Source organism: Capsella rubella, unplaced genomic scaffold (genome assembly GCF_000375325.1).
Source record: "Capsella rubella cultivar Monte Gargano unplaced genomic scaffold, Caprub1_0 scaffold_1, whole genome shotgun sequence".
Taxonomy (NCBI): Eukaryota; Viridiplantae; Streptophyta; class Magnoliopsida; order Brassicales; family Brassicaceae; genus Capsella; species Capsella rubella.
Window position 1 is genome coordinate 14,848,603 of NW_006238923.1, and position 18,209 is coordinate 14,866,811.

The following is an 18,209-nucleotide window of genomic DNA, read 5'->3' on the forward strand; positions in this document are numbered from 1 at the left end:
TAGCAAATGCAATCGCCCGCTAGCAACCGCTAGGCGGCTGAGAGCGGGAGAACCAATCAACACATAAGTCAAATTGAACATCATTTCCAAAAATCTGTCAACAAAACAACTAACAAATATTTAGCCATCACTAATCCATCTCTATTAGTAAGAGACAACGTTGTTTAAGGCTAAAACAAAGTGAGGAATTAGAGATTTGATTTTTGGATTATGACGTTAAAATCACAATTTTGAGATATCGTTTTAGCATTAAACAACTTCGTTTTTCACTAATAACGATAGCTAGCTGTTTTGTTAACGGATTTGAGGATATGGTGTTTATTTCGGCCTAGTCAACGAAATATGATATTTTAAAATTTAAGTTAACAAAAAGTTCATATTTTGAATGGCCACATATAAAGTTCGTGATTTAAATGACCAAAATTTAAAAGTTTGTGATTTTAAATGACATTTTTACCGATTTGGTATGCGTATTCCTTCCACACCTGATAATGATTAAAAGGAAGAAATGAAAAAAAAAATGGTGAATCTTTTTGACACGGTTAAAGGAGAAGAGACGATTTGCATCAAAAGATACGAGGACGAGAGAGGCAACATTATCCCAAAACCAAAAATGCTGACCAAACCCGTCACAGCCACGTGTCATCCCGATCTCTTCTTTGGCTGTCATGAGGAACGTTCGATGCTCTGCTCACCGGTCGTATCTTTATCCTCAATCCTCATCATCATCTTCCTCGAAACGTGCGACACACAAAACCCAAGTATAAAGATCACACCTTTCAATCTTAAATATCTCTGAATCAAACTCATTTGGTGGGCAGAGAGAGAGATAAGAGAAAGATTCAAAAAGATGGATCACGCAGCTGATGCTCACCGTACTGATTTGATGACCATTACGAGATTTGTGTTGAATGAACAATCCAAGTATCCTGAGTCTCGTGGGGATTTCACGATTTTGCTTAGTCATATCGTTTTGGGATGCAAATTCGTTTGCAGTGCTGTTAATAAGGTAAAGTTTTGGTTTTTAAGAATTGGGTCAGGGGTTGAATTAGAAATGTCACTTTCGGTTTAGGTAAAGGTTTAGTTTTTATGGTTGGTGATGATGATGATGATGATGATGATATGGGATCTTCTTTAGATTGTGGAGTTGTCTCAATCTGTCTTTAGTGTGTTGTAGGATGGCCCATTGAGAGTTAAAGTTTTGATTTTTATGGTTGTGTTGCAGGCTGGTTTGGCTAAGTTAATTGGACTTGCAGGGGAAACAAACATTCAGGTAAGTCTTTTGTTTTTTTGTACTAAAGCTCTCTTTGTTGTTGTTGTTTTGTGTATCTGAGATTCTATTTTCTGTGTTATTAGGGTGAAGAGCAAAAGAAGCTTGATGTGCTCTCCAATGATGTCTTTGTGAAAGCTTTGGTTAGCAGTGGAAGAACTGTAAGTAAATATAGCTTTTCTAAGGATTTTGAGTTGGTTCCAACATGTTTCATTTGTAATCTTACAACAGTTTTTGGCTATTGTTACTCTGTGATAGTCTGTTCTTGTCTCTGAGGAAGATGAGGAAGCTACGTTTGTGGAGCCATCCAAGCGTGGAAAGTAAGTTTAAATTGACTTTGTAATTGTTTGTATTGGTGATTGTCATTAGCATAATTGAGTATTTTTGTTGTTAAATAGGTACTGTGTTGTTTTCGATCCGCTTGATGGATCCTCGAATATCGACTGTGGTGTTTCCATTGGAACAGTATGTTTCTTTCTCTTTTTGTTACATTGTAAGAGGGCTTGGACAGTGAATCATGTGAAAAAAGTTTGTCTTTTTGTGTTTGGGTTTCATTGTGTGTAGATTTTTGGAATTTACACCTTGGACCACACTAATGAGCCAACCACTGAAGATGTTCTGAAACCTGGGAATGAAATGGTGGCAGCGGGTTATTGTATGTATGGAAGCTCTTGCATGGTACTGAGAATAAAATTCTCAAAGGCAACATTAGTATCAATCAGTGTGATTAGTTATTTCTGGATTTTTTAAACTGAATGTTATTGGATGTCTCAGCTTGTGTTGAGCACTGGAACGGGTGTCCACGGATTTACCCTGGACCCATCTCTCGGAGAGTTCATACTAACTCACCCGGACATTAAGGTAATGGGAACCAGTGAACAATGATCGTTCTTTCTTTCTATGAAGTTTATAAAAGATTCATTAAGTTCTTCTTGTTCTCAGATTCCAAAGAAGGGAAACATTTATTCAGTGAATGAAGGCAATGCGCAGAACTGGGATGGTCCAACTACGAAGTATGTAGCGAAATAAGTTAAATCTGATTCAAGTCATCAGTTGAATTCATATATTTTATGGTTTTTCGCTGTCGGTGTAGGTATGTAGAGAAATGCAAGTTCCCTAAAGATGGTTCACCCGCAAAGTCTTTGAGATATGTTGGAAGGTATAAGGGAACAACCTCCCCTGTTTTAAGTTTTAAAGCTCATTCGTAGAAAACAGCTTATGCTTTCGTCCCGTTTCGTTAATATCATTGTCGTAACAGTATGGTAGCTGATGTTCATCGCACGCTACTCTATGGAGGAATCTTCTTGTACCCGGCTGACAAGAAAAGCCCCAATGGGAAATTGCGGTAAGCTTAGTATAAAACTGACAGTTCAAATATAACCATTGAAAGGTCTTTCTGGTTTTGAGTTTGATAAATCTCCATAAACCTTTAAAACCGCGATATAACTAAGCTAGTTTTTTTACCTACATATATGAACAGTGTCTTGTATGAAGTCTTCCCCATGTCGTTTTTGATGGAGCAAGCCGGAGGTCAGGCCTTTACAGGCCAGAAAAGGGTATAATTTCTTCTCTTTACTCCCTTTAAATGCAACTTTAAATCTGATTTTCTTATATAGCATATAACAGAAGTGTAGAGGTCTTGTTGTTTATATGGTTTGTGGATCAAGTAGTTTTACATGTCGATGTCCTGATGCAGGCGCTAGACCTTGTCCCGGAGAAGATCCATGAGCGTTCTCCGATATTTCTTGGTAGCTACGACGATGTAGAGGAGATTAAGGCTCTGTATGCTGAGGCTTAAAAGAAGAACTTAAACTTCCCATTCTCAATGTCTGTCTCTGTCTCTCTTACTTCTATAAATCTTCTTCTGATGAGACAAAACAACATGACTCATTTATCTGCCATAATGCACATAAAAGTTCTCTTTCTTTTATATCTTTAATATATCGCAACATACCATTGTTAGATCATTACAAGCTTGTCTTTTGATCACTTCATAACCTTATTCCAAGATTGTCCCAAATGACCGATGTTGCAGCCACAGCCTCGTCCCCCGTATCCTTGATGCAGGACGGACAAACCCGAATACGGGGAAATAAATCACCTGATACTTCTCCGAGTTCCCAAGTTAAAGCATTTAAAAATGATTAACAAGAAAAAACTAACTATAATTCATAGACTTATACATTATAAAAAAAAAAATACATATTCATACAATCATAACTCATTTTCGCAAACTAAATGTTAAATTAAGAAAAATCAATATGCGTCCGTAATGTAACACGGGTTAGTAACTAGTTGGATCTACCGTAAACGTAGATCGATAGCATGAGTTCCCATTGAGTTAAAAAATTGATATTTTTGTTTAATTGAATTTTCTATTAATTATAAGTAACAATATGCATAAGTAAACATTTTAAATATACTTAAATTAAAAATATATATTGTTTTAATAGATGTTGCTGTAGACACTAATAAAATGATGATTTTACATGTATTGTAGTACCAATTTAAGGATATTTTAAATTTATATTTTGTCGTATAACATTTCCCACCATATAACGCGTCTCGTGGTATTTTAAATATTTTCTAAGTTTAAAATAATTTAAACTATTTATAAGATTAAATAATATAATTTTTTTTTTACTTTATTTATGATTCTATCCGATATAGTTGAATTAAACCAATACAAATTTTTATATATGGATGCTTGTTAAGTTAAATTTTGTGCTTGCTGGGTTTTGGATTCTATTTTATCTTATTTATAATATGATTTTGATTCGTTATTTAATTTTTTTGCCGATATGAGACATTTAACATATTTTCCTTCATCAAATTAGCAATATATGTTCGTTTTAAGAAAGTTGAATAAAAACATATGTAGATTAATAATAATAACTTTAGTAACTACTACCAAAAACAGTTGATGGCTGCTCTCGGTCAACTGTACAAGATGACTCTTCTTTTCTTTTTTTGGAACACAAGATGACTCTTCTAACTTTCTAAACAACAACTCAAAGAAGGTTAAAATTGGTGCAAATAAAAAAACTTTCAATGGATGCCAAAATTTTGATGTTTTGAAACTATCTTGAAGCATGTTTTCCTATTTTTATGATCTTTTGCCCAAAACTTGTAAATATTCTAAACATTACAAATGCTTTAACGATACCCTTTTGAAAACAGTAATATAACATTCAAAAAAACAAAAAAAAACAAAACAGTAATATAATTTGAAATTCTTATTAAATTTATAGGAAAAGCATTGCAAAGTAGATAAAAAATACTTATCGATTGCTTAAAATATCAACAAAAGGCAAAAATCAAAATATGCCATGGAAAAAAAATCATTATTTAGTCGAAGTCATATTTGATATCTTATTATATAGCGTTTGGTTTCAAAGTTAGTTATTAATAGGAACATGACTCACGTAAGTATAACGATTAGACACATAATATTGTAATTCTTTTTATGTAATAAATTATATATATTTTTTCTTTTAAGACATAGAAATTTACGGCTATATATAAAAAGGAAAACTAACAAAAAAAAATATATACTAATTTACGTGTACTCTCAATTAGAATTTGATATGTTTAAAAAATAATAATGTATTTAGCATGGATATTAACCAATAATGATGAATGAATAATGAAGTTAAAAAACAACATAAGTCATTTAACATTACTTTAATTTGGTACAAATTTTATTTATTATTGTAATACATTATTACATAACCGTGATATGTTTTAGTTTATCGATCAAATTTTGATACTCGTAACAAAAAATTAACTTTTATTTGTCTTTAGTGAAGTAAGATAAAACTTAACAATGTTGGATTTCCAAACAGAAATTGTGAATTTTTCATTTCATTTTTTTTTGCTAATTACATTTTTGTTAAAATTCTAATAAGATACTATATAGTTCTCTTTAATTCAATTTCACACTCTTTCCAATTTATATTTTTGTGTATTATTATACGTCTAAAACTTTTCCATTTCATACGATACGATTATAAAATATTGTGTATTTTACATATTTTTTTTTCGACGACCGCATAAATTTTACATTAAAAAATAAAAGTGAACTACACATAAATAACCAACACAACGATGAATAAACAAACTCTTCAACAAGTAGAGTTGTGAGGAGACGGATCCAAAAACTTTTGTCGAGTTTTAATTTTGACCTAAATTGTTCAAACCCCAAAATCCAATACTATCGTCCAATGCCCAAACCAAAGTTGAAAACTTTATCTCTTATGAGAGGATTAGGAAATTAAAAAAATCCCTTCTTTGGAGCTAATTGATTCATTACCAAAGCAAAAAGATCTCTTTTTTATTTATTTCTACATGATCCTTGTGGAGACAATAGCAAAATCGTAACGTAAAGTGTTCAAAGCTACGATCTTTGGATCCGGGGCAATCTTAATCTTTGTGGGTGTGGTTTGGTTTTCAATGGCGGATCATGAAGAAGACGAAGATTTGAAATTGGCCCTTAAGATGAGTATGCAATACAACCCACCTGAGCCGAAACGGAGCAAACCCATTGAAGAAGAATCCGGATCCGGATCTCAATCTGGTGGTGAGTCACCTGAGGCTAAGTCTCGACGGTTGCAGCGAGAGCTTATGGCTGCTGCTGCTGAGAAACGTATGGTTTTGTTTCCTAGTAGCCCTCCTAAGGTTCAGAACAAGGCTCGGGCTTTGCCAATTGCTAATGAGGTTGTGAAGAGTGGTGAAGAGTTGGGATCTGGTTTGGGGAAGGAGTTATTGGTTGAAGAGTCTGATCAGTTGTTCTCTATGGTGTTTGGGAATGAGGTTTCGAAGAGTGTTCTTGCACAATGGACTAACCAGGGCATAAGGTATGGTTTTTGTATTTGCATTTGCTTTGTTCATGGATGGATTGAAATTTGTGTGCTTTTTATCAATGAATTAGTGTATTCATATAGTAGTAAGGATTTTAGAAATTGATTGTGTATTGTTTCTAGAGTTTGAGAAGTGAATCTTGTTATCTAGGAGAGAAGCTATGGTGTTGGTTCTGCCATTTTTGTCAAATGGATATGCTATAGTTAGTTGTGGTGATATAGATATAATGACTGGTTCGCGCGTATAGTAGTTGGATCCGTTACCAAGCCGTTAGAAACCGAATGGGTAGTAGTCGATACAAGGAAGCTAGATTAAGAGTAAGAGGATACTATGGCCTTTTAATGCATTAGTTTTATTATTCGATATCCGATGTGGGAGTCTTGTCAATCCAATAGCTAGGTTAAGAGTGATGGAATCCTATAAGGCTAGGAATTTGTTTTATCTTCCGTTATCCGATATGGGATTTTTTTGGAACACAAAATAGCGTTATCGTATGGCCTTTTAGGGCATTAGTTTTATTATCTGCTATCTGATGTGGAATTCTTTTCAACACAAATAGTGGTTAAGAGTGAAAGTATCCTATAGCCTTTTAAGGCATTAGTTTTAATATCCGATACCCGATGTGGGATTCTTATCAATACCAAATTCTTTATCAATATCACTCCCTTTCGACAGTGTCTTATACGGTCCTGATATTTAGCCAGCTTACATTTCTTTTGGATCTTCACATGAGGCCTTTTCTCAATTGAGCCTTCTCTACTTTTTGCTCCTCTCTGTCTCCTCATTGCATGTTGGGGATCAATTAGTTAGCCCAATTGTAGGGTAGATAGTCAAGGAGGAAATATATAAATAGTTTGATATCAAATGTGGAGAAATCAAAGGAAAATTTCCCATACGGAAAGCTTCTTACAGTCGGCAAAGCTTCGCCGACTTAGTATGCAAAGTATTCCCAATAAGAGATGAACCCTCTTGTCCCTCAGAAGCAATCCAATTATTACCATAATCCATATGTCAGTTGATCTCCAGCAAATAATTGCTTTATATCTATCAGATTTGCTGGAGATACTGCAGTGAAAGGCAACTGAATTTTAATGGCTATGACTGTGAAGAAACTAAATGCATGAGTTCCTTGTGATTCTCTTCTCCTCATCTTTAATTTCAGAAACTAGACATGTATAGGCTTCCAAAATGTTTGGTTATTCCAGAATGTTGTTTTCTCATAGGCATATTAATATAACAGTAGACCATAGTTTGTTCTTGTCATAGTGTAACTTGTTTCTTTAATGAAATAAGGTTCCTCACTAAATAAGAACTGGAAAGTTCCATATGTTTTCTAGATGCTCAGTAATTTATCCAGAATGTGTAAATGAAATATATGAATGTCTCTTTTCAAATTTTTCTGTAGTGTAATTGTTATGTCATATTTAACTTTATGTGCCCACAATTTAACTAATGTGTGTTTTCCTACATATTTATAGGTTTAGCCCAGATCCTGAAACTACTATAGGCTTAGTGCAGCATGAAGGTGGCCCCTGCGGTGTCTTAGCAGCACTACAAGTATGTCTTTTAAATTTTCCTGATCTGTTTCTGGTTAAAATGTGATTTATGGTTGTCTAGTGCATGTGGACATTCTCTCAGTTGATGCTGACTGTTACATTTTCTGTGTAGGCATTTGTTCTTAAATACCTTCTTTACTTTCCGGATGACATAGGTAAAGCTTCACCAAGTAAGGGTGTCTGGACATTATCTAAACATCATTATGTTGCATCAGACTCATTCACTTCTGTAACCGAAGATGCAAAAACAAGGTGGTTTTCCTCAGAAGATTAGTTCAGACTATGTTTCACATCCGGAATTTCATTTATCATGCTTGGTACTCATCATCTGTCATTGTATTTTCCTGATTTTGCAGGGCCCTTGTCAAAAGCATGTGTGAGATTCTATTCATGTGTGGAAACAATAACCGCGCTGTAATTGCGAGTTTCACTAATTTTGAGGATTCCATTACTAATCAGAGAGATGAGGTTAGTCGAACTTGAGTAGTTATTCATATTTGGTGCAAGCATTTCGTTTTGCTGCATTATATATGTTGTGTACTTAACAGATTCCTTCTAATTTATCGTTGCAGGCAATGACTGGTGGGCTCCCCATTGAGTCTGCTGCAGATTTGCAGAAGATCCTAAGGTTCGAGATATTCACAACTCAATCCAGTGCCCTAAGTAAGCTAGAAGAAACAATAACCGCTTTCCAAAGTCGCATGGGTGCTTTGCTGTTCCTAATTTCTGCTTTACTCTCCCGTGGACTGGTATTGGCAACCTTGATCCTTATTTCTCTTTTGTTTGATTAACATGTGTAGAATTAGGCAGACCTGAATGATAAATTTAGGTATTAAACGAATTTGAATCCTTTGATTTGGTCATGTGGTTGTGTGGGATCCTTTGAGTTAGTAATCTGGTCCACTTGGGACTATTAAGGTTTCAGCCAGAAAATATAGAGAAAAATCTCAGTTGAAAGGACAAGCTAATTCTACTGTATATCTAACAAAGAGACGAATGAATCTTACGTTGGAGTATAAGTAGAAAGATGCTTGTATGTTTAGGTTGTTAAGTAATTAGTGACTTGTTTGGAGCCTTGGGAGGGACAATATTATCTAGAATTTATCTTGGTTGACTATTTATTTGGTTTAGGTTTCTAAATGATTCTATGATTGTTTCTGTTCTACGAATCAGTAAGAAATCAAGCAAGGTTTTTGATTGATCTTAATAGAATCAGGATATCAAGTTGCAGACTTGATCATGTGGTAGACTATGTGTATAGATTATTCATTTCAGTTCTCTAGGTTGACCTGAAGGATCCTCCTTGTTTATAATAGTGACAGTTATGTATGACTATTGATTCCTAGTGTTGTAGCCTAAATGAATAATTTTGTGATCAACAGGATTCCGTTCAAGCTGACAGGGATGATCCAAACCTCCCCCTGGTAACTGCACCATTTGGACATGCCTCCCAGGTAAAAGAATAAACACATTTCAATATCCAGACTGATCCTTAACTTGTTTCTTTACTTTTCTATCATTTTTTTCCTTGAGGTCTACTAAGTTTTTCTCTGTGCCCCTTGTTTTCTTAGGAAATTGTAAACTTGCTCTTGTGTGGAGAAGCGGTTCCTAATGTGTTTGATGGAAGGATGGATCTTGGAGGTGGCATGTTCCTAAAAGGCATATCTAAGAATGTGGAGGTGGGCTTCCTCACGTTGCTCGAGTCTCTCAATTTCTGCAAAGTTGGTCAGAATCTGAAATGTCCCAAATGGCCAATATGGGTTGTTGGCAGCGAGTCACATTACACCGTCCTGTTTGCACTCGACCCATCCGTCCAAGAAGAAAATGAACTTGAGCTGAGAGAGTCTCAGATAAGAAGAGCCTTCGACGCAAGGGATCAAAGCGGCGGAGGAGGCTTCATCAGCGTGGAGGCCTTTCACCAAGTTGTTCAGGAAACAAACATCAGACTCCCAACAGAGAAGCTCAATGACATCTGCGCAACAGGTTTCATTGTGTGGAGCGAGTTATGGCAAGTGATCTTGGAGTTGGACCGAAATTTGGGAGGCATAAAGGATTCAACAGGAATGATGGGAAAGAAAGTGTTTGACGTTTATCACTTCAACGGAATTGCCAAGTCCGATATAAACGGTGGTGGGCAAGCAATGGCTGTGGAAGGTGGGGCGGCTCCTATGCAAAGGCCACGGCTGACAAAACTTAACGTCTCTGTCCCTCCAAAATGGACACCAGAAGAGTACATGTCATGTGCAATGCCGAGCAGCTCTGATAAAGACTCGGAAGTGAATCAGCCTAAACCGATACAGCATGCACCATTGGTGGATTGTATCAGAACTCGTTGGTCACGCGCCACTTGTAGCTGGGCTGGAGATCCTCCAAGTATAGTTTGAAGAATGTTGTATTATGAGATAGCTTGAGCCTAGTTTCTGGCCTCTTGGGATTTCAAGAAAAGAGAAAAACGGAACACTGCTGATTCGATTTAGCGGTTTAGACGCTTTTGAACTTCCTTTGCGTTTGTCCGTTTTTTTTTTTCTCTTTTGAAATGTTGTGTATTGATGTAGAATTTTTGTTATCTGTTGAGATTGAACATTATTGAGACAAATGAATACTTCAATTGTTGGATATAATTGCTTTCACTGACAGCAGTTTTTGTGGTTGCATATATCAGCATATCCTTGAGAGCCGTAAGTGTAAATACATTACTCCAAAGAAGGTTCACTGACCATGCTCTCTAATGTGTGTCAGATCGAGCATTTCACTTATGTACCACAAGTTGCAACTATCCTTGCGGTACAATTCGTTGGTTGGTGTCGCTCGACACTGACACTCTATAGTCGCTCCAGTTGCATTTTATTCACTGGATCTCCGCTTTTAATCACTTCAAGGCCAACAACGAATCTCCAAGGGGTTTCACAGGGACCATAGAACACAGAAACAACCAAACAAGCAAGGAAATCAATCAAAAAATCATCAAAACATCCAAAACAATGATCATTGTGCTTAGATAAGCCTTGGTCATGCACTCACCTCTTTGAAATGGATGAACAACAACGTAACAGGAGAAAAACAAGCAAGGATCTGACTCTCCTAACACCAAACAACACGGATCTGACTTCCTCTAGCCTAGAAACACCAAAAACAGCCACCAAACTCTTCCAGAAAACCTTACAGTAACCCTCAGGAACTTTCACTCTCTGTAATAACAAAAGCGGTTGAATAAACAACTGAAGTCGAGTTTTGCCTTTATAAACTTGACCCCTACGTTAACCCCAAACCAAACCCAAAAAAATTGAACCAGTCAGAACCGAAAAATGGGTGTTACAGTCCATAACACTCTCCCTTGCATGTCCATTATAGTACAAATATTCATAATGCGCATAAGATGTTGCCTTATTAAAACACCTTACTAAGAAAGTCCAACTGGGACAAAACCGTGGTTAAAGGGAAAAGAGTGCAATACCCAAATGATGAACTTGTTTCTTGAAAGTAGTAGTTTTGAAGTGTTTTGAATAGAAGTCCGCCAAAGTTTCACTTGAATCTCTAGATAAAGTGCATCGCCATTCTTGTGCAGCTCATAAATCTTTCACATGATTCTTTTTAATTATTCTCTTTGTTTCTCTCAATACCGTTAGTGTATGAATTTCATATACTATTGTTATGATAACTTTTCTTAAGTTTCTTTTATTTGTGTGTTCTATGATGTCTCGTTCAAAACCTCGTAATAAGAAAAATAATATATGATAAAAACTATGATAAGGGAAAAATATTACATCCACTCATATCTAGGCATGTCAATAGGGCTCGCTCGGCCCGGCCCGAAACCCGTAAAACCCTCATATATTTGAGTCTGGTCCCGGCCCAGCCCGACCCAAAAAATACCCGAGCCTTATTTCAAAGCCCGACCCGACTCTAACAGGGCTACAAAGCTTTTCAGGTTCTTAGGGCTTTATTTACGGATAAAAAATCAACTTCTAAATTCATAATAGTTTTTTAAAATAATATTTAAATGTATACTATAAAAATAATACATCAAATTTTAAATAACTTATCAATATTCATTGAAACTAACTTAATTTAAGAGAAAAAAAATGAAAACCAAATAAATTATTTACATTTTAGCCTAATAAAATATGAAACTAAAATACTTTAAGGTAGATGATAGAGTCAAAATTTAATATACTTCGATGATTTCAAAATCAAGATACTTATATATACTTAGTTTTAGCTTTGTTCAGTTTTGACATATATAAATAATAGAAAATGTCATAAATAAAGATTTTAAAAGTATGAAGTAAGGTTAGTAAGTAAATATAAAAATTAATTCATTAATCAATTCTTCTAATTAAATTAAAATATTAAAAAAATTAAATTATATTTGTTTAAGGCTTTTCAAGCCGGCCCGACCCCGATTGGGTAAAGCCCACAAAACCCTTTAGCCCAAATGGGCTTAGTCCAAAAGGCCCAGTTTTTTTCTGGACATATATATTTAAGCCCAAACCCGATGATTTTCAGGGCCAGACAAGGCTAGCCCGCGGGCTTTAGCCCTAATTGTAATGCCTACTCATATCATTATATTTCTCCCCCTTGAAAACATCATGTAATCATTTATTATTGTGTAAGATTATTTATTATCGTGTTGAATCATAGTATCATATTGTCGAAGTTAGAAAAAGTTGACGTATAAATGTTGGTTACAAACATATATAATTTATTGATATTTATTTCGTTCTATCGCTAAAAGATTTGTTATCATACATAGGGGTATTTTTGTGCAATTTACAGTAGCTATGAGAAAGAATTAATTTAAAAAAACTAATGTCAAATACTTAATTTTTCATTCCATTGTGTATAAAGATTAGTATTTCCTTAATAAAGATACTTTCAACAATTTTCTAACTATTTTATTAGCAAATCTATAAAATTGAAAGCTAAAGTTTTAATACTTAGTGTATATTGGAAAAGTGAAAAGTTTGGAATAACTATATATATATAAGACAATATTAAAAACAAAATTAATTTTTTTAAAAGCAAACATAAAGCAAAACATAGCAAAGCATAACTTTTACAAATATGTAATGATAATTATATTAGAGGTTGCAAATTTTGAGACATAATTTAGTTATTATTAATGAAATATATAATGACTTCTGTCAGAAATGCTATTAGATCTGTCACTAATACTAGTGATTATAAAACCATAAATGAATTGGTAAAAAAATATATGTTGAGTTTAGTGTTTTTCTTGTTAAATAATAAATAATAGTGTTCACACATTGCTTCAAGGACCTTCTTGTGTTGTTTAAGTTTGAGGTGTTGTGCTTATTACTTGTTTCTATTGTTTTGACTCCGGTAAAAAATATTTCTAGGTCCGCCACTATCAGTACTCAGTACCTGCAACCGCATGGTGTATTTTCTTTGTGGTACTTGGGATTATTTTCACTACTTCTATGGGTGTCGACCAATGTGGACGAACTCATGGAAGTTGTTGAAAGGTTGGGGAAAGCAATGGAAGCTCAGGCCATTATCATGGTATGGGATATGATGGGAGTGAAAGTGAGTCCGATAGTATAGAAGTTGATCAAACTCCAAATAAAACAAACAAACTAACCAAACCAAAAGCTAAGAAAATATTATGAAAAAAATATTAAAACGATTAACGTAAAAAATTCTAATTTAAATAAAACAAAAGAATAAATCATGAAGAAATATTAAAACGATTAACGTAAAAAATTCTAATTCAAATAAAACAAAAGCTTAAGAAAATAAACACCATCCTCGAAAGAAACAAACTAACTAACCAAACAATAATTATTAATTAGATTATTTTTTTCACCAAACTTTTAAATTTAACATTTCTAATATGTTTTTTGTGGATAAAAAAATAGCCAAATCACACACTCTCTTAGAGGGGGGGGAATACAAATTTTTTATTTTTGTAGATTTTCCTTTATCTTTATATGTACAATGAATTTTTGATTTATTTATTTGAGAAAATACAATTCTAATCTTCAATAAAATAGGATAAACTCAGATTTCTTAGGCATACAAATTCTATATTTTTGTAGACTTTCCTTTACCTGTACAATAAATTTTGAAACATTTTGACAAAAATACAAACTCTGTATTTCCGTCAATTTTTTTAATTCGTGAATTATTTGAAAAATCATATACTAAAAACACTATTTCGCCATTATACCATGTTAAAAAATATGTAATATTTTGGGATCAATTATGAGAAAATGATTTTTTTAATGGAATTTATAAGTTTTGTCATTTTGTAAAATAAATTCAGAATTGCCATTTCTTAAAATAAAAATATACAATTTTATACATGATATTTGAGTTTGTTTGGTTCTATTTTCTTGTAGGGTTGTTATATGGGTGAATTAGGTGAATAATCAATTTAGATAATAAATTTAAGAATATAGCACTATAAAGTTAAAATAAAGACACTAACACATGACTCTAGTATAATAACTAAACTGTCCTTAAAAAAAAAACGAAAGAAATCCAAACCAGTTTTTTGTTTTTTTGTATTGATAACAAAGAAGACAATGTTCTATATAGAAACACATAAAATGGAATAGTATTCTACTTACTATATAAGTATTTAACACAATTTTTAAGTAGTGGATGTAATTGTAGATGAGATTATGGTTGTGGGGGTGATGAAGATTGTGCTGGGTATATAATATAGTGGTGGTGGGTATACGATGTGGTAGTGGTTCCAATAATGAATAATATTAGTAACGAAGAAAACAATGTTCTATATATAAACACATAAAATAGAATAGTATACTACATACTATTTAAGTCTATAACACGATCTTTTATAATTTAATTGTAGTGGTAGATGTTGTTGTGGTCGTGGTAGTATATATGGTGGTGGTGGTGAAGATTGTGGTGATGGTAGCTACGGCGGAAGTAGTTGTTTCTTTTGTAATGACTTGGTTGTGGTGATAGAGGTGGTCCGCCAGTGGCCATGAGAAGACATAACCTTAGACAAAAGATACATGCATGTACAAAACAAAACGAGAGACGAAGTAGAAATTAAAACTAACCATTGCCGAGTTAAAATGATATTAAATTATAGACGCTATACCCTAAGGGATACAACATAAAGACCCCAAACAAACGGCTTAAACGCACAACGACTAAAAAATGTATACCCTAAAGGATACAATAAAGGCTGAAAGAACCTATCCCGTTTTTTTTTAAACATGCAGACCGGATTAACTCAACTAATTGTAAACCAGCTAAACCAGTCCTATCAATTTAAATCAATTAAACCGCACAAAACATAACCAGCAGAAGACTTAATCAGAAATCCATTAAAATAATTCCTTTAAACCAGCAAGTTCAGCAAAACATTATTCCAGAAACATAAACACCCTAACATGCTTCTAAATTCCGTTCTAACACCCATACAAATCCAACAATAATCTAAAACACCAATGAGCGCCTAGATCATCCTCCTCTCCTCGCCATGATTCCACAGATCACACTTTAGCTACCTGCATCACATAAAGAGATGCATAAGTATTTCAAAAATACTTAATGAGGCATTCATCCCCACAACAGGCTATACACACAAACTGTATAAATTCACATTCCAGCAACACATATCAATCATAAAATACCATATAAATAACCACACAATCCGATCAGATGAGTAGTGTCGATCGACACCATCCGCTGGTGTCGCTCGACACTCGCAACCATCCTCGCGAGTAAGAGAATTGGTGTCGATCGACACCCATCACTGGTGTCGAGCAACACTGATGCTCTAACATCACTCCAGTCGCTTCTCATCAACGGATCCGCCTTTTCCAAGCCTTCCTAGACCATGTAACCACTTTACAAGGCTCGTCCAGAGATACCATAACACAGGAAACACGCATAGAACCAAGAAAAATCAATCAACAACCATATATATCACCAAAACATGAATCAAACAGCTAAGATAAACCTAGGTCCTGCACTCATCTCTTAAACAAAAAAAAACAGCAACGAAACAGGGAAGAACAAGGAAGGATCTGTCTCCTCTAACACCACACAGCACGGATCTAGCCTATACTAAGCCTTAAACCACCAAGATCAGCCACCAAACACCACCAAAAGAGTCACAAAAACCATCAGAAAACTCTAGAACTTTTCACTCTCTCTGGAAGTGTTAAAAAGCGGCTGGAAAGAAACAAAACACGACCTTTACCTCTTTTAAACACGACCTAGGGTTAACCAACCCAACTCCAATCAATTATTCAATTAAAATCGACCCGGTCAAACCGACAAATGTTGGTGTCGAGCGACACCCTCCCTTGGTGTCGATCGACACCACCCATTTTTGAACACGGGCGTTACATAGGCAATCCAAAATACCAAATAAATGCACACCAAGTATTTTACGTTATATCCTAAGCGATAATAATTATAAAAAACTTTCGAATTAAACACATGAAAAAGATTATAGTGTAAGAAATACAATATAAGCAAATTGATAAAATGTTTCTTTGAGTAATAGCATTTTTTTAACCCAAAACAAATGTGTAAAAGCAGTAAAATAATTTCAATAATCAAATGTAAAACAAATGTGTAAAAGTAGTGAAAAACATAATTAAAAAGAAAAAGAAGAAAAAGGGCAAAAATTGTCATTAATACATATAATATAGAGAATATGATAGTTTGATGGTTAGTGGTTCTCACCTCTGTTGCCTTCTCACCAGATCCAGGTTCGAGTCCGGTCCCTCTCAAAGAGAGACGTATAATTTGTAACGATGACAAAAAAAAAAAGATAGTTTGATGGTTAGAGTGGTTAGAGAGTGAATTATAGTTTTTTTTTGCTGGTTATTTAGTGCAATATCCCTTGTTATATTTTATTAAAAAAAATTCTCGAATAGTTATTCTTTGAATTAAAAAATAGCATATTTGAAAGAAAAATTGGGAAAAGGGAAAAATTAATTACTAGTGAACTAAAAGTTGCATTTTTTTCAATACTAATCCCAATATTATGAAGTAGTTTTTGTTGTATTTAAAAGAAATTTTTTTTTTGGAGATTAATGAACACTTTCTCCATTTCTTTGTATTTGATGTTTAAGGTTATTACACACAAATTAATAAAACACATAATATCTCAAATTCCCAGAAAATATCATTAATTAAAATAAAATCAACTAATAAAAAAATAGGGGGGATTTCAAAAATATCCCTTTTCATATACCTCTTTCTAAAAATACCCCATTTTCAAACTTTATCAAAAAACCCACTAAAAATGTTGAAATTTATCCAAATATGTGTGTAAGCTTATAAATATATACGAAAATTACCTTTATATGTGTATAAAACTTTATATACCTTTCATAAATAGCGTAAAAATAAATTATAAAAAGCTTATAAAAACCTTATAAAAACCGTATAAATCCTTTTAAAAACCTTTTAAAAACCTTATAAAACTTATAAAAACGATTTAAAACTATTTAAATCATTTTAAAATATTTGTATCGAATCTCCCAGTAGTAGTTATTATATAAAAGTACCTTATAAACTATATAAAACTTTATAATTTTTTATATTTAAAAAGGGGTATTTTTGAAAATGGATAGATAAATGGGGTATTTTTAAAAAGGGGTACACCTAAAGGGGTATTTTTCAAAAATTCTCAAAAAAATATAGTGTAATATATAATTGGTCAAAAATATTATTAACATCTCTTTATTTTTTGCATAAAAAATTGAAAATAGCACTTAAAATAAAACAAATAATTAAAATAAAACCAACTAATAAAAAAATAGTGTAATATATGATTGGTCAAAAAATTATTATAAACATCTCTTTATTTTTGGCATAAAAATTTGAAAATAGTACTTAAAATAAAATAATTTTTTTTGGCTAAAAAGTCGAATAAAAAAAGAAACCGAAGGAGAGTATATGTTTTTTTTCAGACCAAACATCATTTTTGGATCTACAGTAAAACCTCTATAAATTAATACTCGATAAATTAATAATCTCTATAAATTAATAAATTTTCCCGGTCCCAACTTGGGACCAGTGTAATTTTAGACACATTTCGATAAAATAATAAATTTTTTGAAAATCCTTTGTAAATATATGGTCCCATCAATATTATAAATTAATAATTAGGTAAAATTTTCAAATATATGTATATATAGACACATTAGTTTTTGTTAGATTTTATTTATAATATTTTACTATATGAAAAATAGTTAGCATTCACTTTTAATACATAATAATTATTGTTTTATTTGTAATTGATTATATAAAATACTAATTATCATGATTAAATCTTATCTATACTATTAAAGCTGAAGTACACAATGAATTTACACTATAGTTTCAAAATGAAATAATTATCATTTCTAACTGGGTTAACACGCGGATCTAACTAACTAAACGGATATGTTAATCGGGTTTAGAGATTTAATCTCCATCGTTCATTTTTCAGTTGATAAAAAAAAATTGGTTTTCAATATTAAAGGAAAGATAATTATTACGTTTGATATTTAACTTTATTT

The 18,209-nt window shown here is 33.1% G+C and overlaps 2 protein-coding genes across 2 annotated transcripts; both read left to right on the forward strand.

The window, feature by feature from the left end:
* Positions 1-426: 426 nt before the first annotated feature.
* Positions 427-3,204, forward strand: LOC17897846 (fructose-1,6-bisphosphatase, cytosolic). Its single transcript, XM_006305231.2, has 12 exons — positions 427-1,009; positions 1,226-1,273; positions 1,357-1,431; positions 1,529-1,590; positions 1,669-1,735; positions 1,835-1,948; positions 2,045-2,131; positions 2,213-2,283; positions 2,364-2,429; positions 2,529-2,615; positions 2,751-2,826; positions 2,967-3,204. The coding sequence occupies exons 1-12, from the start codon at positions 851-853 to the stop codon at positions 3,066-3,068; spliced, it is 1,014 nt and encodes a 337-aa protein (XP_006305293.1). The 5' UTR covers positions 427-850; the 3' UTR covers positions 3,069-3,204.
* A 2,224-nt stretch (positions 3,205-5,428) lies between these two features.
* Positions 5,429-10,325, forward strand: LOC17899480 (ubiquitin carboxyl-terminal hydrolase MINDY-3). Its single transcript, XM_006306991.2, has 7 exons — positions 5,429-6,126; positions 7,609-7,687; positions 7,799-7,938; positions 8,043-8,154; positions 8,259-8,435; positions 9,069-9,140; positions 9,258-10,325. The coding sequence occupies exons 1-7, from the start codon at positions 5,723-5,725 to the stop codon at positions 10,068-10,070; spliced, it is 1,797 nt and encodes a 598-aa protein (XP_006307053.1). The 5' UTR covers positions 5,429-5,722; the 3' UTR covers positions 10,071-10,325.
* The last annotated feature ends 7,884 nt before the right edge of the window (positions 10,326-18,209 follow it).

Bases quoted from the DNA above. Each gene is read 5' to 3' on its own strand.
- LOC17897846 (XM_006305231.2), top strand. From the start codon at position 851: ATGGATCACGCAGCTGATGCTCACCGTACTGATTTGATGACCATTACG. The intron at 1,432-1,528 runs GTAAGTAAATAT...ACTCTGTGATAG, and splicing joins TGGTTAGCAGTGGAAGAACT to TCTGTTCTTGTCTCTGAGGA. The intron at 1,591-1,668 runs GTAAGTTTAAAT...GTTGTTAAATAG, and splicing joins GAGCCATCCAAGCGTGGAAA to GTACTGTGTTGTTTTCGATC.
- LOC17899480 (XM_006306991.2), top strand. From the start codon at position 5,723: ATGGCGGATCATGAAGAAGACGAAGATTTGAAATTGGCCCTTAAGATG. The intron at 7,688-7,798 runs GTATGTCTTTTA...TTTTCTGTGTAG, and splicing joins GTGTCTTAGCAGCACTACAA to GCATTTGTTCTTAAATACCT. The intron at 8,155-8,258 runs GTTAGTCGAACT...TTATCGTTGCAG, and splicing joins TTACTAATCAGAGAGATGAG to GCAATGACTGGTGGGCTCCC.